Raw genomic sequence first — 25,370 nt, 5'->3', positions numbered from 1 at the left:
TTTAAAAAAAAAAAGAGCAACTGAGTTTTGCCATTGTTGCCCAGGCTGGTCTTGAACTCCTGGGCTCAAGTGAGAGGCCCACCTTGGCCTCTCAAAGTGACAGGTTTTATAGGTGTGAGCCACTGCTGGACACCTAAACTTAAGAGAATCTTTTAATCAGTTCATATGTTCAACTCACTTCAGGTTTTTATAAAGACTACCACAGAGTAAATAATTATCTTTCTTTTTCTGTTTTGCAGTTTCACTATTAAAGGATTTAAAACATGCAAATATAGTAACCTTACATGACATTGTTCACACAGATAAATCCTTGACTTTGGTGTTTGAGTATCTGGTAAGCATTTCATAAAAATTCAGTATTTAACTTTGCTTTAGAAAAACATAGTAAATTGGACTTTTAATTTTTTATTTTTCTTTAAAATACAGCTGTGCTTAAATTGGACTTTTTCACAGCCCAAGGGACTTTGTTGTTATCAGTTTTTAGTTAAATTATGTGTGTGGTTCATCCAGTATCTTTTCTTGAAAAACAACTTATTTTAAAAAATTAAAACACTATTAAGTGAACCAGTCACAACCTTCTGAAAACTGTGTATCACTTAGCAGACTGCTGTGTTTTTTCAGGATAAAGACCTGAAACAGTACATGGATGACTGTGGAAACATCATGAGTATGCACAACGTAAAGGTATGTTTTCGTGTGTAATTTTCAATTTGTGTTTAAAGCATATGTGAATCACATTATATAATGAAATGTACCAGCCTCCTAACTATTCTTCAGGGTTTTCTGTTTGGCCTTTTAAATAGGTTATTGTCCTCTGAATGTGGAGTATTTTTTCAGAACCTGTTTACTACACTATAGCTTTCTTAGGATCAGACCTTTTTTTAGAACCACCTCATTCTTTTGACATTTCACATTACAACTGATTGTCCTAGATATAGAATACATGTACAGGTATGTTCTGCTTTAAAAACATTTGTAATTAAATACAAATGATGGTTGCATTCTGTGAAAGGCCTTCTTTAAGTAGTGACTCCCCAAGTAAGTGGTATTTAATTATAAAACAGCAACTTTTCAGGACCGATGAATAAGGCCAGAACATGCAGGCTTTGTGAACACTATGCTGGAAATACCAATCTATACTGTCAGGAAGAAAAGTAAGATAATTAGTGTCTTTTTTTTACTACAACATATTAAAAAATTTGATGCTAAAAACATTTGCCATAAAGTCAGTCCCAAATGACACCTCTGTAACTAAGTAACAGCATCAGGCATAGTTTGTATTCTTACAGTAGGTTTCTTTGACCTGAGTGGTGTATCCAAATTTAGTAAAGATTTATTTATCCAAACTTAGTCAACAATATGTAAGAACCTATTCTGAAAATAGGTTGTCATAGCTATGTGTTTCAGACATTTCTAATTCTGTAGGTAGTAATTTTAAACTAACATTTAAAAAAAATATTAAGTTTGGTGGTTATAAAGGAAAGCCAGTTTCTGTTACTAAAAGACAGCTCAGAACATATGGATAACACATTGCTAAGAATTTTAAAATAGGGCTTTAAATGTACTTCCATATATATTTTGTCAGGGTTGTTTTCATTATATTTTACATTTTTTGTTTGCAAAGTGTTATAACTGTCATTTTGTATCTTTTTGTGGTTTTAATTTTGTTTTTCCTGCTTTTTTATTAGCAACAATTTGGAAATAAAACAAGGTCCTTAGTGATAATAATTCCACAAATGTTATTTCTTTAACTCCAGGTTTATATGATTAGCTTAAGTTGGAAAGCATTTCATTATTTATTTGTTTAAATGGCCTTTATACTTTCAAAATATAAAGTATAACAGGAATACATTAAATTAGTAATTTTAGAGTTTTAAAAACATAATTACGAAGAGACTTTGGCATAGAGAATTCATTCAGGCATACCGTTAATCTGCTGCCTTGGCTGAGACTCAGTGTTCTGATGCTGTTTTTCACCTACAGTGAACTGAGGGGAAACTCTTGAATCCTCTGTACTTGAGATTCTTTTTGTTAACCCCAGAGAATCAAAGGTCTTCTGTGTTCCATAACCCTCTGTCTACCAAAAGCTGCAACAAAAACTCTACCACCAGCCTTATAGGAATTGCTTTTTTCAGAGTCATTCAGAACACTACAGTCCTAATGCCCCTTTTTGAATTACAGTAGATTTTGAAGGCTGAGTAGGAGGTGCTGAAAGTAAAGTACCCAAGAGGTGGGTGATAGAAGCGGGTGTGGGTTATTTTTATAGTAAGTAGTTTGCTAGAGCTGTGCAGCAGCATTCTCTTTGATACCTCAGACTTTTCATGAAATCACCCATTCCAATGCCTTATTTTAAGACACGCCTCAGATCAGAGTTTTTGTTTTTGTTTTTTAAGGAGAGATGAGTGGGAGGGGTGGTTGGTTGATTGGTTGTTTTGCCAGAATTTCTTGATTAAACTATGTAAGCCTTAGTAGGCCTGTAAGTGTATGAGGATATATATAAAGTCACTCTCCACAGTAAATGAACTATTACTGCTAGAAGGATGTTTCATTTTATTTCCATAGATATTATCAGACTAGAAAATAGGTAGATACTTCAAAGAGAATAATAAACTATTAAATTCAGAAAACCATTCTATAAAAGGAAAAGACATTGTATTTAAGGATGCAGTTACTTTCCTTTTCCTGTTACAATGCTCTGGGCCAGTTGCTTTTCTGCTTACCATCATTTATGCTTATACTAAGGCATGTCTCATCTGTAAGACTAATTTTTATTTATTTATTTCTATAGCTATTTCTATACCAAATTCTACGTGGTTTGGCATATTGCCACAGAAGAAAGGTATTGCATCGAGACTTGAAACCACAGAACCTCCTCATTAATGAAAAAGGAGAACTAAAGCTAGCAGATTTTGGTATGGAATATATGGAATATTTATTAATACTTCCAGGTTCTTACATTTAAAAGACCAATCACTGTCATAACACACCATTGGCTTTTATGTGGGTTTGGAAATTTTCTCTGTAGCCCACAAAATAAGATATTTGACAGAACTTTGGTGGGTGATTTATGTTGGTTATTAGCAGCAAATTCTAAAAGGTACAGGCCGTTCTCAGCTGTGGACATAGACCACGAGGGCTCCTGAGACTATTTTAGGAAGTCTCCAAACATAAATTTATTACCAATGTACTACCTGTTATTGGCCTTTTTCACTGTGTTAATATTTGCAATGATGATCCCAAAGTAATAACGGGTAAAACTACTGATTCCTTAGTATGCATCAAAGTACTGGCACCAAAATATATCATTGTATTCTTTCTTTCTCTCTCTCTCTCTCTTTCTTTCCTTCCTTCCTTCTTTCCTTCCTTCCTTCCTTCCTTCCTTCCTTCCTTCCTTCCTTCCTTCCTTCCTTTCTCTCTCTCTCTCTCTCTCTCTCTGTCTCTCTCTCTCTCTCTTTCTCTCTCTTTCTCTTTCTTTCTTTTCTTTTTGAGATGGAGTCTTGCTCTAGAAGCCCAGGCTGGAGTACAATGATGCAATCTTAGCTCACTGCAACTTCTGCCTCCCAGGTTCAAGTGATTTATCCTGCCTCAGCCCTCCCAAGTAGCTGGGATTACAAACATGTGCCACCATGCCTGGCAAATTTTGTGTTTTTAGCCTGACCACTATGATGGTCAGGCTGGTCTCAAACTCCTGACCTCAGGTGGTTCACCTGCTTTGGCCTCCCAAAGTGCTGGGATTACAGGCGTTGGCCACCGTGCCTGGGCCATCATTGTATTCTTTACCACTACACTTAAAGGGAAAACTCAGTTACACTTAAAAAGGTGCATGATGAAGCAATAAAATTTATTAATTGTATTTAATTTCCATCCTTGACTACATTTCTAATATTTTATGTGATAAAATGGGAAGTCAACATAAAATGCATTTGCTTCGTGCAGAAATAGTGTGTTGCCTCAAGGAAAAGTGCTTTCGTGATTATTTGAGTGTATATTGAACTAGCCCTGTTATTTGAAGGGACACCATTTATACTTAAATGACTGACAAACTATTGTTATTCAGATTTAGATAATTTGGCAGACATTTTCCTGAAAATGTGAATGAAGGAAGCCTATCATTTCAAGGAAAATAACTGACAGTATTTCTTGCCCATAATAAAATTGGAAATTTGGATCTGCTTTGATGGCTTTTCAATATTTAGAGACTTTTCTGATGAGATCGATGGTGATTTTAACACAGTTTTTCGATATGCTGAAAAAGTGTAAAAACATTTGGAATGTATAACTCGGGGAATCAGTGTTTTCCAAATGGCTAATGCATGATATTACAGAATCTTGCATGGATGAAAATCCGTTTAAAGTACAAGATGGATCAGTGAATTTTAGTGCAACAAAGTATGAGAGGTTTATTGATAAAATTTCTGTTACCACATAGTTTTCAAGAAACCACCACTTCCTAGTTCTGATGTAGTATCGAAGACTATTTACAATTATCAGAAAAGGCTATTAAAATGCTCTTCCTCCTTTCAATGTCATATCTATGTGAGATCTGACTTCCTTCATATATGTATGTTGTAATACGTATATTTGATCTATTGTGATACATACTGTGATAGGTATCAAAGCAACATACTACAACAGATTGAATGAAAAAAGTGGAATCCAGGTGTCATCTATTGTTTCTTTGTGTGCTTTTTTTTTTGGAGATCGAGTTTTGCTCTTGTTGCCCAGGCTGGAGTGCAGTGGTGAAGTTTTGGCTCACTGCAGCCTCCACCTGCCAGGTTCAAGCGATTCTCCAGCTTCAACCTCCCAAGTAGCTGGGACTACAAGTGCCTGCCACCACACGGGGCTAAATTTATGTATTTTTAGTAGAGATGGGGCTTTGCCATGTTGGCCAGGCTGGCCTTGAATTCCTGACCTCAGGTAATCTGCCTGCCTTGGCTTCCCAAAGTTTTGGGATTACAGGTGTGCCCCGCAACCAGGTGTCATCTGTTAAAATAGACTTTAGGCCAGACACAGCAGCTCACAGGTATAATCTCAGCCCTTATGAGGCTGAAGTGGAGGAACACTTGAAGCTAGGAGTTTTAAGACCAGCCTGGGCAACACAGCAAGACCCCATAGACTTAAAGAAATTTACAGAAATGTAAAAGAAGTCCATTCTTCTTACTAGGTTTTGTTTTTATTTAAAAAAATTTTTTTTTTATAAAAATGCCATTCATGCTACATATAGTGGGTGGTGTTTTTAAAGAGAAAATAATATTTTAAAATTTTCTGAGTTTTAATTTCTAATGTGGCAAATATCAGTAAATATAATTACATAAATAAAAGCTCTTTAAGTCTTTGATAATTTTCAAGAGTATAAAATGGGTCCTGAGAGCAAAGAGTTTAGAAGCAACTACTGAAAGGAGTTCCCTTAATATACCTGCCATCATGACTCTGTATGTATGTATATATTTATTTATTATTTTTATTTTGAGACAGAGTTTCACTCCTGTTGCCCAGGCTGGAGTGGTCCTTGGCTCACCGAAACCTCTGCTTCCGGTGTTTAAGCAATTCTCCTGTCTCAGCCTCCTGAGTAGCTGGGGTTACAGGTCTGCACCACCATGCCTGGCTAATTTTGTATTTTTAGTAGAGACAGAGTTTCCATGTTGGTCAGGCTGGTCTCAAACTCCCGACCTCAGGTGATCCGCCTGTCCCAGCCTCCCAAAGTGCTGGGATTACAGGCATGAGCCACCGTGCCCGGCCTACTTTGTTTTTGTTATATGCTCAATAATTTAATTGGAGCTATTTATCTATACCTCTTTAGCTAATCTGGTTTTAAGGAATTGAAAGTAAAATGAAATGTTCTTTTTGCTTTTAGAAAGTAAACTTTTTCATATTGAAGGAACTTTGTAGAGTAGCTTTCAATTTTTTGTATTCCACATTCTGAGAGTTTGAATACTCTTAGAGAACTTAGTTTTTAAAAACCCATGCAGTTTTCCATAACTAGAATTTATAAATTTTCACAAGTGATTATGGTAGTTTTTTGTTTGTTTGTTTTGAGACTGATTCTTGCTCTTTCACCCAGGATGGAGTGCAGTGGTGCAATCTCAGCTCACTGCAACCTTTGCCTTCTGGGTTAAAGCGATTCTGGTGGCTCAGCCTCCCAAATAGCTAGGATTACAGTGGTGCCCACCACACCCAGCTAATTTTTGTATTTTTAGTAGTGATGGTGAACTGGGTTTCTCCATGTTGGCCAGGCTGGTCTCGAACTCCTGGCCTTTAGCAATCCACCTGCCTTGCCTTCCCAAAATGCTGGAATTACAGGTGTGAGTCACCACACCCAGCCTTGATTATGGTAGTTTTATGTTTGGAGTATTTCATTAAATTTGATAAAGACGAGTGTTTTAAGTATTAACTGTTCACTGTTACTAAATAGTGAATTTGTTCTGGACGTTCCTATACTTTTGCTCATTTAATACTTTGCCATTTGAAGGGTAAATTGCTTTTTGCATTTCCTTCCTTAAAAAGGAAAAGTATGGGTCACCTGTGTTTGAACAATAAATTATAAGCTATTTGCCTATGCTTTCATAAAGTCTCTTCTTGGGCACAGCTTATGTTATTTCCCTTGTAATAATTGTTACTCTCTCTCTTTTTTTTTTCTCTTTACTTCCCCTAGCCACTATCCCTTTTCATCCTGTCTTTCTCTTTCCTCCTTCTTCTCTTTCTTAGCCAAGCTGCATTTAATGCTCTTTAGTCCCAATCCCAAAATGGATGACAGTGAAGAGAAACCACACTTGGATATTAGAAATACTTTGGGAGGCCGAGGCAGGTGGATCACATGAGGTCAGGAGTTCGATACCAGCCTGACCAACATGGTGAAACCCCCGTGTCTACTAAAAATACAAAAAAATAGTGGGTGTTGTGGTGGGTACCTGTAATCCCAGCTACTCGGGAGGCTGAGGCAGGAGAATTGTTTGAACCTGGGAGGCAGAGGTTGCAGTGAGCCAAGATCACGCTACTGTATGACAGAGCAAGACTCTGTCTCAAAAAAAGAGAAATGCGAAAGGAATGTCAGGGACTCTCAAAGATCTACCTTTGGCTGGGTGTGATGGCCAACACCTGTAGTCCCAGCACTTTGGGATTACAAATTGCTTGAGCTTAGGAGTTCAAGACTAGTCTGGGCAATATGGTAAAAACCTGCCTCTACAAAAAATCTAAAAATTAGCCAGGCTTGGTGATGCATACCTCTAGTCCCAACGACTTGGGAGGCTGAGATGGGAGGATCAGTTGAGCCTGGGAGGTTGAGGCTTAAGTGAGCCATAATCAAGCCACTGCATTCTAGCCTGGGTGACAGAGCAAGACCCTATCTCAAAAAAGAAGGAAAAAAAGCCCTACTTTTATCAGGAGTTACTCTGAGTGCTTTCAATTTTGGTTCTAACCTCTACAGAGCAAGCCAGGCACATTTTATCTACTACCCACAGGGCAACAGGAAATTCTGATTATTCCATGAGATAGTATATTCAACTCTGTCTTTATTCTTGTTTTTTTTTTTTTTAATATCAAGAAGAGAGGTCAGAAAGCTACCTCCATCTTATTAATTAATTACCAGAATTGGTTGGAAAATAATTTGTTTGACTTCACCAAGTTGAGATGCTAGAGTAAAACTTGTAATCAAATAAAATAATGTCAACATTGTTCCAGTTACACCCTTTCACCCTTTCACTGAACTAAGATAGTCTGAGTCCTGCCTAATTATTTAAATTTCTGACATCAGCAAAATAAAGTATTGAATTCTTTTATGACATTTTTCTTATTTGATATTTAAATCAGATATACAAAGTTATATATAACTGCAGTCTTAGCTGAAAAAATAAATTCTTCCTTGTTTGTGGCAAAATAAGTTAGAATTTTCCAGATATTTTTTAAGTTGCTTCTTCAGATTTAGAGGCTTAGTAGTAATAATAGCTCTCTCACACTAGTGACTTGAGATAAAATTGTAAACTCTAGCCTTTATTTCTGGATAGTCAATGGATTCCATATTAAATTAGCAAAGGAATAGCAAATGTTTTACATCATTTACAGCAAGCTTGTCCAACCCAGGGCCCATGGGTCACATGTGGCCCAAGATGGCTTTGAATGCAGCCCAACAGAAATTTGCAAACTTTCTTAAAACATGAGATTTTTTTTTTGCGATTTTTTTTTTTTAAGGTCATCAGTTGTTGTTAGTGGTAGTGTTATTTCATGTTTGGCTTAAGATAGTTCCTCTTCCATTGTAGCATAGGGAAGCCAAAAGATTGGGCACCCCTGACTTGAACAGCAATTAATAATATTTAAGGGCACTGAAATCTTACTCCAAAATCATCCATGTAACTTAAAACTTAAAAAGAGAGTACAGAACAACATTGTAATTTTATTCCAAGGAAAAAGTCGATTTTTGCAAAGAAATGGTCAGTAAATCTCAATAAGATTATGGACCAATAACTTCAGAGTTTTTGATAAGAAGTGGTTTGACAAATGAAAGTTGGAATTAGGTTAAAAGGTGACAAAAGCTCATAGCTGTTAGAAGTAAAATTGTCTGCCAGTGTCATGGGCCTATTTTGGATTAATTTAATTGCAGTTGGGAAATAATTTTGGCATCACGATTCATGGACGAAAGGAAAACATCTTGAGTTTAGATCAACCCAGAATACTGCACCAGGTGTATTCAAACATATAAATAAAGACAATTTAGATTAACCCAGAATATTGTACTAGGTGTATTCAAACATAAAAGTAAGCATGGTTGTGGAATTAATTCTTATTTAATTCAACTGCGTAAGGATTTGCCGACTCAGAGCCACACACACAACAAATTCATAAAGCTAATATTGAAGCTTCAAGAAGCTATGAATTAGCCATCTCAGGCATGCCTTTGAATAGAGTCATGGTGAGGATAGGGGCTGAGAGATCCATTTCCATTACAGCTTTTTCTTAACCCTTTCTTTTATTTTCCCCATGAAGGACTAGCCCGAGCCAAGTCGGTTCCCACAAAGACCTACTCAAATGAAGTTGTCACACTATGGTACCGGCCACCTGATGTGCTTCTCGGTTCCTCAGAGTACTCAACACAGATTGACATGTGGTAAATATACATAGATGTCACTGACATTTATAATTTTAAACGAATGTAGCTGTTAATGCAGGGTGTATTGATAAGTATTTAACTTTTAAGGAGGTATTATTTTGAAGAGCCATAATATAAATAGTGATTAATGAGTTCTGACATAGGAATTAGATTACCTAGGTTTAAATACCAATTCTGTCATCTAGAACTATATGTTAACTTTATTCAAATTATTGGCCTTTGCCTCAGTTTCCTCATTTAAGGAAATGGGAATAGTAACAGTACCTACTTTGAAGTTTTGTAGGTGATATTGAGACTGAATGAACACTCAGAAGAGTATCTAATACATAGTAATTTAAAAAACAAAATTATTATTTTATCATCATTTAATATTCACCAAAATCTTCCTGCCTTAATTTGAACTAAAAGTAATAATTAAAATATTGTAGTCATCTTTGTCACACACCACTTCAGTCATGACACTCTTCTACTCAAACTTATTGCCACCCCCTTTATTACCTATCAAAGATGCAATTAATTCCTCAATCTGCTACTTAACATAAGATGTCTGTAAACTACTTTTTTCAAATTATTTCAGACTGTTTCTCAACACAAGTGCTCCCTTTTAACAAAATGGCATACTCACTATACCTCAGGAATAACGTGGACTTTGCTCTTGGGGTTCATACCAGTCCACCCATCTGGAATGTCCACTCTGGCCCTCAAACTCGGGCTGATCCTAGTAACGTTCAAAACGCAGCTTTTCAAAAATCTTTCCTGAATATACTCTAGGCTGTGGTGGCAGTTCCTTCCTCTGAACTGTGGTTGCATTTATTTTCCATGTTCTTCATGTGGTAATAAGTCATATACCTTTTTCTATTGTTGTCTTGAACAATTATATAAAATGTTTCATATAACTTTTAAAAGTTAATTTTTAATATTGTGGTAAAATACTCATACAGTTTATCATTTTAACCAATTTAAGTGTACAGTAGTGAGACATTAGGTACATTTATATTGTCGTGCAGCCATCACCACTGTCCACCTCTAGAATCTTTTTCATCTTGCAAAACCATAACTCTGTACCTATTTACCAATTTCTCTTATTCCCCTCCCCCACCTCCAGTTTCTGGTAACCACTATTCTGTAATACTGTCTGTCTCCATGAATTTGACTGTTCTAAGTACTACTCAGTAGTAGAATCATGCAGTATGTGTCCTTTCGTTACTGGCTTATTTCATTTGGCATGTCTTTAAGGTTCATTCACGTGTAACATGTGCCAGAATTTCCTTCCTTTTTAAGGCCAAAAATACTCCATTAAATATATACTCCACCTTCTGTTACCCATTTGTCCATAATGCTGCTGTGCACTTGGGTATACAAATATCTTTTCAAGACCCTGCTTTCAATTCTCTCTCTCTCTTTTTCTATTTAAGAAACATTGTCTTGCCATGTTGTCCAGGCTGGTCTTAAACTCCTGGGCTCAAGCAGTCCTCCTGTATTGGCTTGATTTCAGTTCTTTTAGATATATACCTAAGAGTGGAATTGCTGGATCACATAGTAATTCTATTTTTAAGCTTTTGAGGAACGACCATACTGTTTTTCATAGCAACTGTATCATTTTACTTTCTGTATAACTTTTAATATATAAAATCAACTTTCATATACAGTTACTAGATTACGAGCCCTTTAATGGAAGGATTGTGTCTTAAATTATGTATGTTCACACAGTTCCTAGATGACAATATTCTTTGAACCACCATCCATTTCCTTTCCTTCTCTTGCACACACCAACCTGTACCAACATGTTCTATTTCTGCTTCCTGCATCAAAACATCTGGAATCATTTGCTTCTCTCCATTTCTCCTGCCCAGCTTAGGTCACTGTCATCTGCTAGAAGACCATTATATCTCTTCCGTTGTTTTTCCCCCTTCCTTTCTCATTACTTTCAATCCATGGTCTACACTATTGCTAATATAGGGATTCAATGAGATAATTGATATACTTAAAAAAACCATTTCTAACACATGGTATACCTTCAGTCACTGTTAGCTGTTGTTAGTGTTATTCTTCAAGGATTATGCAAAGGAGAGCTGGATATTTTAAGTGGGAAAAACAGATATAGCAACATAGAAATTGAGAACAGGGTAAATATGAGCAAATTAGTTAGATCTAAAATATCTCTTCAGGAGATTTTTCAACAGGCTAGTGCAAAATTCCCCAGAGAGACAATTTTAAGGGAAAGATTCTTGTGCTTCATAATATGTAAATGAATTGCTCAATTTTTTTCATAATCTATTTTAAAGGGGTGTTGGTTGCATTTTCTTTGAAATGGCTTCTGGAAGACCTTTATTTCCAGGATCAACTGTGGAAGATGAACTGCACTTAATTTTCCGACTGCTAGGTAACAGGAGAAATCTTTTCCCCATGATTTTGCACCCGCAATTGACCAGCTTAATAAGACTGTATCTCTAAAATATGTATTTTAAAATTTGATACTGATTCTAACATAAATAGATATTACTTAGAAGAATTAGAATGGACACTATGAAGATCCTTCTAAGTAACTTCATCTAAGTTTTATCTTTGCAATAAAGATTTTATGGAAAAACAGTATAATTATTATGGAAAATTGGGTGTCATCATATTATTATGGAATATTGCTAACTTTGGTGGTATCAGTTGGATAGAAAAAGGGCCAGGCATCCTTTTTACAGTATCATTGCAAAGTCCAAACAAAAAGTCCATGTACGTTTATATCTATCATTTCAATTGCAGCTGAAATAGTTAAGTCAGCTAGTAATTGTAAATTGTTCTCTAAGACACTTTGTTATATATATGCATATATAATTTATATATAAATTTTATGTGTATTTATAAATATATTTAATTTTTTAAAAAATTCAGGAACTCCATCTCAGGAAACTTGGCCAGGTATTTCTTCAAATGAGGAGTTCAAGAACTACAACTTTCCAAAATATAAACCACAGCCTCTAATTAACCATGCACCCAGGTATTTTTTTTTTCTTATGTAAAAGGGGGAACACTCACATGATTCTTTTCAGTCTTTTGAAGAATTAGCCACAGTAAAGATTCAGGAAAAAATGTATAATACACACAATCCTTTACATATTTTAGGATTGAATTTAATTTAGAACTGCATATGTATTAGAATTCTGGAGTTTATGTAGATATTCCTTTTCCCAGAAAAAAGACATTGATTAACGAATACTTTAGTCTGTACCACAAAGATTATGATGAAATTTCTATTTTGCTTTCTACAGAATTATTCTGTATTTACTTACAAAAACTTAAGAAAGGGTTATGTTAGTAAAATCTTGACTCTGTAACACAAGGTAACCTAGCAGTATTTTGGCCAGTGTTAATGATGTAATTCATATTTGAAGAATATAAACTCTGTTTGATTCCTTAGCAAAATGTAGCATCTAAATGTCAGCCATTCATTTAAGTTTCTTCTTAGACCTATCCCCAGATCAACCCAAGACTCCAAATAAAATTTGAGTCAGAACATTTTTACTTGTGGAATGTATTACATTTTCAGGAGATAACATAGAATAACCCCTGTAACTACATTTTCCATCTCTCCCTCCCGCCAAAAAACATTTGAAAGTCACCAAGATACCAAATAAGGCCATCATCTGTTTTAACCCAAAGCCATTCACATGGCTCACAGCATAAGACACTTGTTCTGCTTTCTTTTATTTTCAAGTTAGGGAAGGAACAGCAAAATAATTATGACACCAAAAATATTTTTAAAGTATTTATGTGAGTTGGTACTCTTACTGTTACTATAGCAACTAATACCATTCTGACTAGATTTTCTTAGGAAGAATAATAATATGTGCTGTGCTTTTTTTTGCGTGTCTCTCCCAAGTAGCAGAAATTCTATTTCTGTCCTTTAATTATTGCTTGCTTTTGGTACTGTTCAGTGTAGAAGGTTGAAGCCTTTCTTTGAAGCAGTCTCCATGACTGTAGCACCTAGTTTGTCTGTGCCCAGGGAACTCTGGATACGTGCTAGAATGGCAAACTACATAGAATGTATAGACTGCATCATTCACAGGATCCACTTGAGAGCACTTGGAAGAAAATATTTCGTTATTCACAATTGTACTTTTACCAGTGAAAGGCAGTGTAAGATAGAACCTGTTATTTCTGATCAAGAGATTATTCCATTAAGATAATCCTAGGCTGGGCGTGGTGGCTCACACCTATAATCTCAGCATTTTGGGAGGCCAAGGCAGGCAGATCACCTGAGGTCAGGAGTTCGACACCAGCCCCGATCAACATGGAGCCTGTCTCTACTAAAAATACAAAATTAGGCGTGGTAGCACATGCCTGTAATCCTAGCTACTTGAGAGGCCAGGAGAGTTGCTTGAACCTGGGAGGCAGAGATTTGCACCATTACACTCCAGCCTGGGCAATAAGAACGAAACTCTGTCTCAAAAAAAAAAAAAAGATAATCCCTAACCTTACCACCCCTAGTTAGACTAATTTCATCTTTAGTATTGATGAAGTTTTATGACGTTATGTATCATATTTAAATTGAACTTAATACCTTCTAATACCCGTTGCTGAGCAGACTACTCTGTAAACATTTGTTGAATAGCTCATTTCTGTGTTTTTCTTGAACAACTGTGATACATTTTGGGGTCACTTGTCTCTATGTTTTCACCTGTGTAATAGGAAAATGATGCTCTTTTATGCTTGCCTTCAGTGAAGCACTGTGAAAAGTAATACAATATTTAAACTTTCTTAATACTATAAGTTAACTTTGAGACAGCATGGTGATTTTTTAAAAATTCTATAATTTTAATAATTTGTTCTTGGCTATTGAAAATTTGAATTGAAGCCAAGTTATTTATGGCTTATTCTTAAATAGCAAGGCCAGTCTTTTAAGACTAAAAGAAATTTGAGTCTATTTGAAGGCAACAAGAGTGACTGGTTTAGGGCGCTTAAATTTAGCAGATTAAAACACTTAGAAAATAGTTTTATCTGAAAAGTTTTACCAGCTAAGAGAGAATAAATTTTTACTTATTCTTTGTTGTTTCTAGGTTAGATTCTGAAGGAATTGAGTTGATAACAAAATTTCTTCAGGTAAGTCAGATCTTATTGTAATTGTTAAATAGGTAGTTAAGCTTCAGCTTCCTCATCTGTAGAATGGGGTCAGTAGTACTTCCCTCAGTATTGTTAATGACAAAATTATTTCGGCTTAATGCACGTGTTTAAGTTTAAAAAAAAAAAAAAACATGGTTGGTTTCTGCTAATATGTCTGGGTCTCTTGTCACATAAAACAGTCTAAGGTAGTTGGTTACTGGCATTAATCAACCATGTCAAGGCCACATTCTCTGCAATTTATGCTTTCTTATGTTCCCTTTTCCTTACACCTACAGCCTTTGGAGGATGCTCTGCCTCCAAATACCATTCATATTTCTCTCCAAAGCAGGAATAAGAGGTGACAATAAGGGTAGTACCAGCCACATTAGTCCTCTTGCAATTTGGAAGCAAAAGCTTTACAAAAACCCCTATGAGGTTTCTTTCCAAGTCTCATTGGCCAGAACATTAATTGTAGGAGAGACTAGGATTGGGCAGCAGGATTGTCATAATTAGTCTAAATTTAGAGCAGTTATGATTCATGATTCATCTATCAGAGTTGATGGACACCCTGAATAAACCTAGCTGTATTATCAAAGAAAAAAGAGAAATGAGTATTGGATAGCTAATTAAGAATGGCTGCCATAAAGTTACTGGATATATGTCCACCAGTCATTTGGTGTTCATAAAGAAAAGTAACAACACAGGTCAGATATTTTAATTTTTCTTCACTTCAGAAAATACAAGTAATATAAATTTTTATTTAAGATCCAGCCTTATCTTAGAAATGTAGAACTGAGATATTATTACACAGTCTCAACAATAAATCAAATTAGAGGATAACTGAGTATTCCAAATCATTGCTTGAAAAATAGTATATTAGTATATTAAATAATCAAGATTTTTTAAAAGTAGTTATAAATGGTAATTTGACCATCTCCTACTTTTTACAGTAATTAGAGAAAAAGCTTAATAAGGCAGTTCTTTGCTTTTTCACAGTATGAATCTAAGAAAAGGGTTTCAGCAGAAGAGGCCATGAAACATGTGTACTTTCGAAGTCTGGGACCAAGAATACATGCTTTACCAGAAAGTAAGAGAAATCCTAAAGTGTCTCTCCCCCTTTATTTTTATTTGTCCAGGGTTAGGGACTGGGGTAGATCGGGGAAGACGGTTATTGATTTATAAGCCTAAGATTTTAGACTTTTCTGTAGTTAAATCAGAATTTCTTGAAGGGAGGTGTATGTCTTATTTCCCTGTGATTTAGTTATTTCTTGTAACACTAGTTGTGGATCATTAATCTTATTGGATTTTAGTTGGAATATGCCATCTGATGACAAGCATTGTCCCTAGGCCCAATCTAGCTTTGATTTAGAGTTGTTAAAAGTGGATTTCAAGCAAAAACTAATGAAACACAACTGAAACATAAAGTGTTTTCTTGTGAAAATATGTTTTTTAAGATACAAAGATCATTTTCCTTTATTGTGGTCACTCATTATCCCCATGGATGAGTGTATTGGCAGAGTCACTGAAATAGCAAATTTCCCATGCTTGAGTAACATTGATTTTACTCGTATCATTTTATTTTTAGATTATCACGGTATTTTACTTTAAAGTAAGGAGACTGGGGAATTAGAAGAATATCTGGGAACTAAGCTGCCAAAAACTTTCAAATTTCCCATTCTCATTTATTAGGCAATATTGATTCATTGAGGCTTATGTAGCAGTCAGTGACAAAGCTAATTGAAATAAAAAATCCTTAATACTTTTCACTTCAACTTTACTGGATAGGCTTAAATGAAAGAATACCTCTCTGACAGAGATTAGATATGAAAGAGATGAATTACAGGTTTTTTCAAAAATATATTTGTATTTCATTTTTAATATCAAGTTTCACTTTGAGGTAGGCAGTTATGATTATACAAACCTTTTCCTTGTTTGTCGCTAAAATTCTGAAGATAACTTGAGGGCCTGATACCTTCATGTCATCTAAGGAGACAGAGATAAAGGACAGAGAGAATTAATACCTAGTGTGATAATATATTTTAACTGGGTCTCCCAACCCCAGAAAGTCCTGGAACAGACGGTGTATATTCTCCTCGGAGAAACACCTGCTCACAGCGTGCTCTAACACAGAGTTGGGAGAAGAAAGGTTCTGAAGGTTGATTACTTCATTTATTTGGCTTTCTCCTCAACACATTGGGACAAAAAGGAAAAATTTTAGCAGGGATATCACCTTGTAGAATGGTTTCGTATTGAATCAGTATATGCTTTATAAACATTTGTTGATAGTTTGTGTTTGTTTTAATAATGTTAGACCTTCACCTAATAATTTTTGTCTATGCATTTTAGGTGTATCAATATTCAGTTTGAAAGAGATTCAGTTGCAAAAGGATCCGGGTTTTCGAAATTCTTCTTATCCAGAGACAGGTGTGTTTGTCATAAACCATTTCACGTGTCGATCATGAATTTTTGCGTGGAACCAAGCTTTTGGTTTATAAATTGATCAGTAAAATTATTGATGTAAAAACCAATGTACAGTGCATTCCACAACTGTGTATGTTTAACATTGCACGTACTTACTTTTCTGTATGATGTGGGCAGCTCAGTAAATCTTCAGAGAAAAATCTGACTCAGTCAAGTCAGGGATCCTGAAAGCTACAGATGGCATAAAGACTTACAAGTGACCTGGCTTTATCACTGCACACGCCATCCCTGGTACCTGAGGCAGAAGACACATCTTGTGCTTCCCTAGTCATCAGGTTCATCACTTCGAAGCATAGAAGCTGTAGACTAACCCCATCAACAGAAGGGTCATTTAAGACAGTGCTGATCACTCTTACCCTGGAATATTAGCTTTTGCTGGTGGGAACATTAGCTTCCTAGTCACCAAATAACTGTGTGGGATAAAGCTGAACCTTGAACTGCCTCATAAAATGACTTTATATTTTAGGACATGGGAAGAACAGAAGACAGAGCATGCTCTTTTAAGTCTGATAACATGATTTCAAGCCCAGCCCCCAGCCTTTCTTACCAATCAAGGACTCAGATCTGAAGGCAACTGTTTCTTTTGGTGGACTTGGAATCTCCGTTTGTCTACACTGTCCCTTCACAGTGGAGTCTTTTATTTCAGACCTACAGATTGTTTTTATATTTGTTGTCACAGTGTGACAATTTTTTGTACAGTCGGTTTTAAGGTCTTCTCTGCCATTAGAGCCAGTAGGTTGATGTAACTGTAGCTGCAATTTTTGTGCAGGACTGAGAAACACAGTGCATTATTTATTGCGGAATCATTGCTGCTAAATAACTACTGTCTGTTTATTTAACACAACAATTGAATGCCTGAAGTTGCAGTGGCTTTATTATATGTGAATGCATCTGTTTCTCCTCACAAATTGTTTTACTGCTGCATTTTTTGTTTGTTTATTAAAATTAAACTGCAGTGTTTCCTGGAATGTAAATTTAGCTTTGCTTAACAGTAAAATAAGTGAGCCATCTTGAACACTTTAAGTTTATGCTATATAATTTCTTAGTGAATATTGGCAAATAGAGTAGCTAAGAGATTGACAAGCACATTATGTTTAGATAAGCATGTGATGCAGAAGTTGATTCAAGCAAGTGAATACCTGACATTTTGAGGATCTCACATTAGATACCAACAAATTAAAGCTCCAAAATTATTTATTTTTTGCCCGTTCCTCATTTTAGAAATGTCTACTGCATATTACTGGATATTTGTATACTAATACACTTACCTGTTTTACATTGTGCTTTAAATTTAGTTAAAACTTAACCATAGAAGTCCATTCAAACATGAAAGGTCTTGCAAACATGAAAGATCTTGCTTTGTTTCAAATACATTTATTTTATTAGAAAGGTTGATACTTCATTGGGGAACAATTTCTTTCATTTGGGGGCTGTGTGTTTCAGTAACATTCACTTGGAATCAGCTTAAAGCTGTAATATGTCTTTGAAATGAGCCATGATAAATTACAAATAAGACAAATGAGAACTTACAGGATTGCTTTAAATTATTGTGGGTATTACTGTTTACCAGAGATACTAAATATTAGTTTTAATTATGCATCTCTTTGAACATCATAAACACACTTTGGTGTTGGTAACAGTATTTTAAGCATTTGTGTTCACTTTTAAGGACTATTTGTGTAGTGCATCTTACAAACTATAAATCTTAATTGGTATATTTTGAAATGGTCGTGTAAATTTTTGCCTTATATATCATGAAAATAGTCATAACTTAATTTCTTTTCCTGAAATTCACTGTAAAACATTCAGGGGTCCTACCATTTCTGTTCAGGACATCTTGTAGTTTATTGTTATTTAACAGTATTAAGTGGATTTTTGTATATTTCATTTTAACTTTATTTGTGAATAGTGATTGTGGCATGTTTGGAGTGTTATTTTCAGATTTCATGATACTGAAATTTTAATTTAAAAAAAACTTTTTTTGGAAGAAACAGATTCATGTGTAATGGTGAATATTGGACCACTACTCCTTTTCACATTTGTAAATTGGTTTTATGTTAAACCTTGTAGCCTAACAAACTGCTGTTCTTTCTAACTGACAGACATGTATCAATATTGTTCTTTGAAGGTTATAAATATGTGGAAATTCCTTCATTTTGTTTTGAAATTTATAATAACAAAATCTCCATGTTGTTAAAATGTGGTTTTATTGAGTCACAGTTCTTTCTTTGGGATGAAGGTGGTGTCGAGTGGGGTCCTTTTCTTTTATGGGTCATTTTTAAGATAATGAAGTTTCACTTCGCTAGAGGTGATAACTGCTTTCTGTTTGTGCCAATCATTTGCTTAATAATTTCTGCTGTTTTTTTAATAGCACTCTCAATTTTAAAGTATCAATTTGTCATTTCATGTATATTTGATTTGTTGCAAATTTGACATATAATTTTCCATAGGCTTAATTCTTGCATATAAAAGGTGAAAATATATATCCATTTGTTACATAAAATGTTTCTTCCTAGGAATTCCTAGGGATATTTCTTCCTTAAGGAATTTGGTAAGCAAACAAGTGTTTGTTTTTTTGTTTTATTTTTGTTACTTGAGCATCATTCAGATCCTGAAAACATTGCATTGAAGGTAATTGAAACTCCAAAACTTGGAACTTTGAATACTTATGATTCCTCTTAAACTGATAAGATTCTTAAAGGTAAGAGAAGATGCCTTTTATGTTTTTTTTTTCCAAGTGGTACTATGAACCCACGTTGGCTATGTCATTCAAGGTATGTGGAGTAGCTGCATTCTGTCGAATGCTTTATCAACTTTCATTTGAAAAACTACTTGTTAACATAATAACCTATCTTTTGGACTCGGGACAGTTTATGTGGGTTGTTTTTAATCTTTACTTTTAAAAAATGTGTTAAGATATGTATATATCATAAAATTTGGCATTGTAATTATTTGTATGTGTGCAATTCAGTGGCATAATTACAGCCACAAAGTTGCATAACAGTTACCACTATCTACTTCTAAAATTTTTCGTCACACCAAACAGAAGCTCTGAACCATTTCCCCCTTCCCCCAGCCCCTGGTAACCTCTAATCTGTGAATTTGGCTATTCTAGGTATTTCAAATAAGTGGAGTCCTACCATATTTGTCCTTTTGTGTCTGAATTATTCAGCATAATGTTCACAGTTCATCCATGTTTAAGATGTATCATAACTTCATTTCTTATGACTGAATATTCTATTATGATTGTACACATTTGGTTTATTGATTTATCTGTTGATGGACACTAAGATTTCCCACCTTTTAGCTTTTGTGAATAATGCTGTGTGAACTTTGGAGTATAAGTATCTGTTTGAGTCCATGTTCTTAATTATTCGGGGAATATATACACCTAGGAGTGGAATTGCTGGGTCATATGATAATTCTATGTTTGACTGTTTGAGGGACTGCCAGGATGTTTTCCACAGTGGCAGTACTATTTGATATTTGTAGTAGTAATGCATGAGGGTTCCAATTTCTCCTCATCCTTGCCAGTACCTATTTTCTTCTTTTTTATTATATTCATTCTAGTAGGTTGAAATGGTATTTCACTGTAGTTTTGATTTGCATTTACCTAATTAGTGATGTGGAGCATCATTTCATACTTTTTTGGCCATTTGTTTATTTGCTTTGGATAAACCTTTATCCAAAGGCTTATTGAAGTACTTTGTCCATTCTAAAAATAGGGTTGTCTTTTTGTCATTTGAGTTGTAAGAGCTCTTTATGTATTTTGTCTGTTACACCCTGATGAGGTATTTGATTTGTAATTATTTTCTCCCGTTCTTTGGGTTGTCTTTTCACTTTCTTATGGTGTCATTTTGTTGCACAAAAGTTTTTATATTTTATTTTCGAGAAACAGTCTTGCTCTGTTGTCCAGGCTGGAGTGCAATGGTGTGATCTCAGCTCACAGCAACCTCTGCCTCCTGGGTTCAAGTGATTTCTCCTGCCTCAGCCTCCCGAGTAGCTAGGATTACAGGCAGGTACCACCACCATGCCTGGCTAATTTTTATAGTTGTAGTAGAGACGGGGGTTTCACCATGTTGGCCAGGCCGTTCTCGAATTCCTGACCTCGTGATCCACTTGCTTCAGCCTCTAAAAGTGCTGGGATTACAGGCATGAGCTACTGCGCTGGCCAAAAGCTTTTAATTTAACAACATCTAGTTTCTCTCTTTTTTGTTGCCTGTGCTTTTGGTGTCATATTTAAGAAAGTATTGTCAGGTTTTAAAGGTCATAAATATTTGCTCTTTTCCTTTAAGAGTTTATTATATTTTTAGCTCTCATATTTAGAGCATTGGTCCATTTAAATTTTTATAGGTATAAAGTAAGGGTCCAACTTCATTCTTTTACATGTGAATATCAGTTTTCTTCCAGCACCATTTGTTGAAAAGACTGTCCTTTCCCCCATTGAATGGTCTCGGCACTTTTGTCAGAAATCAGTTGACCACAGACATGAAGTTTATATGTGGGCTTTCAGTTTTATTCCATTAGCCTGTATGTCTAGCTATAAGAGTTGTAGCACAATTTTTGATGACTGTCTTTAGAACGTTTTGAAATCAGGAAATGTGAGTCTTCCAACTTTATTCTTTTTCAAGATTGTTGTAGCTATTTAGTCTCTTGAAATTCTATATGAATTTTAGCATGAAATTTTCTGTTTCTATAACAACAACAACAAAACATCATTGGGATTATGATAGAGGGATTGCATTAAATTAGAATATGTAGATCACTTTTTTATTATAATCTCACAGTATTAAATCTTCCAATCCATGAACACAAGATGTCTTTCCATTTTGTTAGGCCATCTTTAATTTCAGCAAAATTTTGTAGTTTTCAGTATATAAGTCTTTTGCCTTTTTAATTAAATTTATTCCTAAGCATCTTATATTTTTGATGTTATTGTAGATGGAATTATTTTCTTAATTTCTTTTTAGATTTTTTTCATTGCTAGTGTATAGAAATACAAGCAATTTTTGTGTGTTGGTTTTGTATTCTGCAGCTTTGCTAAATTTGATTGTTAGTGCTATCAGGCTTTCTGTGGAGTCTTTAGGGTTTTTTACACATAAGATCTTGTTACCTGCAAGGAATGATAGTTTTAATTCTTCCTTTTTAATTTGGATGCTGTTTATTTCTTTCTCTTGCCTAATTGCTGTGTCTAGGACTTCCAGTACTATGTTGAAGTGATGAAGGAGAGTGTCCTTGTCTTGTTTTGAACTTAGGGGAAAAGCTTTCAGTCTTTCATCGTTGAGTATGCTATTAGCTGTGTCTATGTATGGCCTTTAACGTGTTAAGGAAGTTTCCTTCTTTTCCTAGTTTGAGTATTTTTATCTTGAGAATATTGGATTTTCTTCAAATGCTTTTTCTCCATCAATTAAGATGATCATGTTGTTTTATATATTCTGTTGATGTATATTATATTGATTTTCATATGCATGCCTTGCATAAATCCCACTTGGTTATGGTATATAATTCTAATATGCTGCTGAATTCAGTTTGCTAATATTTTTTTGAGGATTTTTTTTTCCTATATTTGTAAGGTATTTGACCTATAGTTTTTCTTTTTTTATAGTGTTTTTGTCTGGATTTGGTATCAGGGTAATGCTGGCTTAAGAGAATGAGTTAAGAAGTATTCTCTCCTCTTCAGTTCTTTGGAATAGTTTGAGGATTGGTGTTAATTCTTAAATGTTGGTATAATTCACCAGTGAAGTGATCTGGTCCTGGCTTTCCTTTTGTTCAGAGGTTTTGATTAATGATACAGTCTCCTTACTTGTTATATATAATTGAGATTTTTAATTTCTTCTTGTCAATTTTGGTAGTTTGTGTGTTTCTAGGAATTTGTCCTTTTATATCCAGTTTGCTGGCATAAACTTTTTCAGTAGTGTCTTATAATCCTTTTTATTTCTGTTATCGATTTCTAATTTCATTCCGTTACGGTTAGAGAAGATAGTTTGTATGATTTCATTCTTTAAAATTTATTAAGACTTGTTTTGTGGCCTAATATATGGTCTGTTCTAGAGAGTGCTTCATGTGTACTTGAGAAAGTATGTCTCATTCTATGAAAAATGATGTTGGGTAGAGTGTTTAGTATGTTGTCTGTTAGGTCTAATTGGTTTGTAGTGTTCAGTTCCTTTCTTTCCTAATCTGTCTGGTTCTTTTGTACATTGTTGAGGTGGGAGTATTGATATCTAGGATTGTCGTATTTCTCCTTTCAGTTCTGTGAGTGTATGCTTCATATATTTGGGGGCTCTGTTACTGGGTGCATATGTGTTTATAATCATTACCTATCTTGATGGATTGAACCTTTTAGCAACATATAATGTCCTTTGTCTCCTGTAACTTTTTTTTTAATACTTGAGTCTATTTTATCTGACAAAAATATGGCTACCCCATATCTCTTTTGGTTACTGTTTGGAATATCTTTTTCCATTCTTTTATTTTCAGCCTCTTCAAAGTAAAACAACAGTGTCTGTGTTTTTAAAGTGAGTCTCTTGTAGATAGCATATTGACAGATCATTTTTTAAATCCACCCTGCCCATCTGTGCCCATTAATTGGAGACTTTAAAACATTTACATTTAAAATAATTACTGATAAGGAGTGAGGTCTGTCATTTAGCTGTTTTCTGTATGTGTTATGTGCTTTTTTGTTCTTCAGTTCTTCCATAGTGCCTTGTATTTAGCTGTTTTGTTGTTGTTGTTGTTGTTGTTGTTGTTGTAGTGTACCATTTTCATGTTCTTCCTTTATTTGCCTATATGTTTTTATTTTCATTTTATATCATTTTAAAAGATTTATCCCCAAATGTAAATCCTGTTGTTTATTATTTATAATGTCAGTGGTTTTATTTTTTAAATATTCTAATCTAGATTCTTACATTGATTCTTTTTGATTGACAAGTAATTTTTGTGTGTTAGTTTTGTATTCTGCAGCTGAATTTTAAAAGTGTTAACACAAGCCCTCAAGCAGGCTGCTGAAGAATTGGCATACTTTTCTATGTTCCAAACTTGAAATTTCCAAAGTTTTTAATGCATTACTTTAGACCCAAGAGAAAGGTACATTTTCCCCTCTTGTTTAGTGTAAAGTTGAAACTATTGTTTCTTTTCTTTTCTTTTTTTCAGAAGGCAATTTGCTCTGTCACCTAGGCTAGAGTACAGTGGTGCAATCTCGGCATGTTGCAACCTCCGCCTCCTGGGTTCAAGCGATTCTCCTGTGTCAGCCTCCTGAGTAGCTGGGATTATAGCCGCATGTCACCACACCTGGCTGATTCTTGTATTTTTAATACAGATGGGGTTTCAGTATGTTGGCCAGGCTGGTCTTGAACTCCTGACCTGAGGTGATCCACCTGCCCCTGCCACCCAAAGTGCTGGGATTACAGATGTGAGCCACTGCGCCCAGCCTGAAATTATTTTCTAATCTTAAATTCAGATTTAAGTTTAGTCAGATAGGCAGGAGTTTCCCTCAGCTGTCATCATTCCCGGCTGAAGTTATTACAATAAGCAGTTTCCTTCACTGACCCAGAAAAACCACCAAAGTCACCAATGTTCTGTTAGACCCAACAGAAAGAAGGTGACCAAGCCACTGAATATAAAGCTACTTTGATTAGAAGAGAATATAAAATTTCAATCTGTGATGATGGGGAGGACTTTTCATTCATGGGTTTCCCCTAAGAGAAGTGAGAAAATTCCACTAATTTGAAAACCCATTTTTGAAAGATTAGCACTTCAAAGACTGTAAACTAAAGCTAGGTGTGCAGGTGTGCATCTGTGAGAGGGGGACAGGGAGAGAAAGACTGAGGCTGGAATAGGAATCCTGACGGCTGCTCTTGCTGCTCTCTTCCACCTTAGCCCTGCTGCAGTAGTGATACAGATACCTGGGCTGGATCATAAAGATGACCATGAAGATGTAGCTGGTGACCCTCTGGATGATATGCAAGCACTTTTCAGAGGGTAAGGGAAACTTAGCCTCTGCCAACATTCTTGTGTGTTTACAAAAGGATGGCTCCCCTGGGCTCTGGTTGAGGTCTGGAATACAGACTTGGGACATACACAAGACTCCCTTGGGACTCTTGTGAGTCTTTCCTAGAACAGTGCTAGTTGAAACTGCCACTCTCCAGCTGTACTGACAATAATTCCACATCCTGGCAGTCAAAATAGTCTTAAGCATCATTTTCATCTTACTTTCTACCTCATATATGTGTGCTGCTGAGGTTGTCAAGTGAACGGGTGACATGGTGCTGTTCCAGGCTGTGTAGCTCATCCTTGGATGATGATCATGCACTGTTATTCCAGAAACACTGAAAAAGGTTATTTTAGAGGGCCCCATCCTGCCATCTTGCTGTTCTACAGAATCATAGCTAATCACTGCATCATTACTCCTCAGGAATCTAGAAGTCTCCCTGCCTTCCCCCCCCTTTTCAATTTTGACTCTGTTACTGGTCTATATTACTACCTCATATGATGAGGCTTTGTTCTCAGTGAGGGTAAATCCAGCCATACTAATGTTTTGAGTTCCTCACACCTCACCTTATTGTGAAACATCCTCTTTCCTCTGCTTGCTCTTCTATCCCTCTTCTCTTTCTTCCTCTTACTCATTATCAATTTAATTTTTTCTTCCAGAAAGCCTTTTCTGCCCTGCACACCGCACTACAGACTGGGTTATGTGCTC

At 35.4% G+C, this 25,370-nt stretch overlaps 1 protein-coding gene across 2 annotated transcripts in view; it reads left to right on the top strand.

Annotated features, from left to right (window-relative positions):
• CDK17 (cyclin dependent kinase 17) overlaps positions 1–19,081 on the top strand; it is a 120,032-nt gene extending 100,951 nt beyond the window's left edge. The window contains exons 8-17 of one of the 2 annotated variants that reach the window (XM_017516283.2): positions 240–334; positions 622–684; positions 2,789–2,912; positions 8,977–9,097; positions 11,386–11,483; positions 11,987–12,092; positions 14,152–14,194; positions 15,191–15,281; positions 16,541–16,618; positions 17,142–18,982. In XM_017516283.2, coding sequence (XP_017371772.1) covers positions 240–334; positions 622–684; positions 2,789–2,912; positions 8,977–9,097; positions 11,386–11,483; positions 11,987–12,092; positions 14,152–14,194; positions 15,191–15,281; positions 16,541–16,618; positions 17,142–17,179 — 857 coding nt within the window. In that variant the 3' untranslated portion in view covers positions 17,180–18,982. Of the gene's footprint in view, positions 1–239; positions 335–621; positions 685–2,788; positions 2,913–8,976; positions 9,098–11,385; positions 11,484–11,986; positions 12,093–14,151; positions 14,195–15,190; positions 15,282–16,540 lie in introns of both variants that reach the window. The other variant, XM_037733921.1, reaches the window with a different exon arrangement.
• The last annotated feature ends 6,289 nt before the right edge of the window (positions 19,082–25,370 follow it).

This window comes from Cebus imitator, unplaced genomic scaffold, assembly GCF_001604975.1.
Source record: "Cebus imitator isolate Cc_AM_T3 unplaced genomic scaffold, Cebus_imitator-1.0 Scaffold18, whole genome shotgun sequence".
In the NCBI taxonomy this organism is placed as follows: domain Eukaryota; kingdom Metazoa; phylum Chordata; class Mammalia; order Primates; family Cebidae; genus Cebus; species Cebus imitator.
This window is presented reverse-complemented; position numbering and strand designations above follow the sequence as displayed.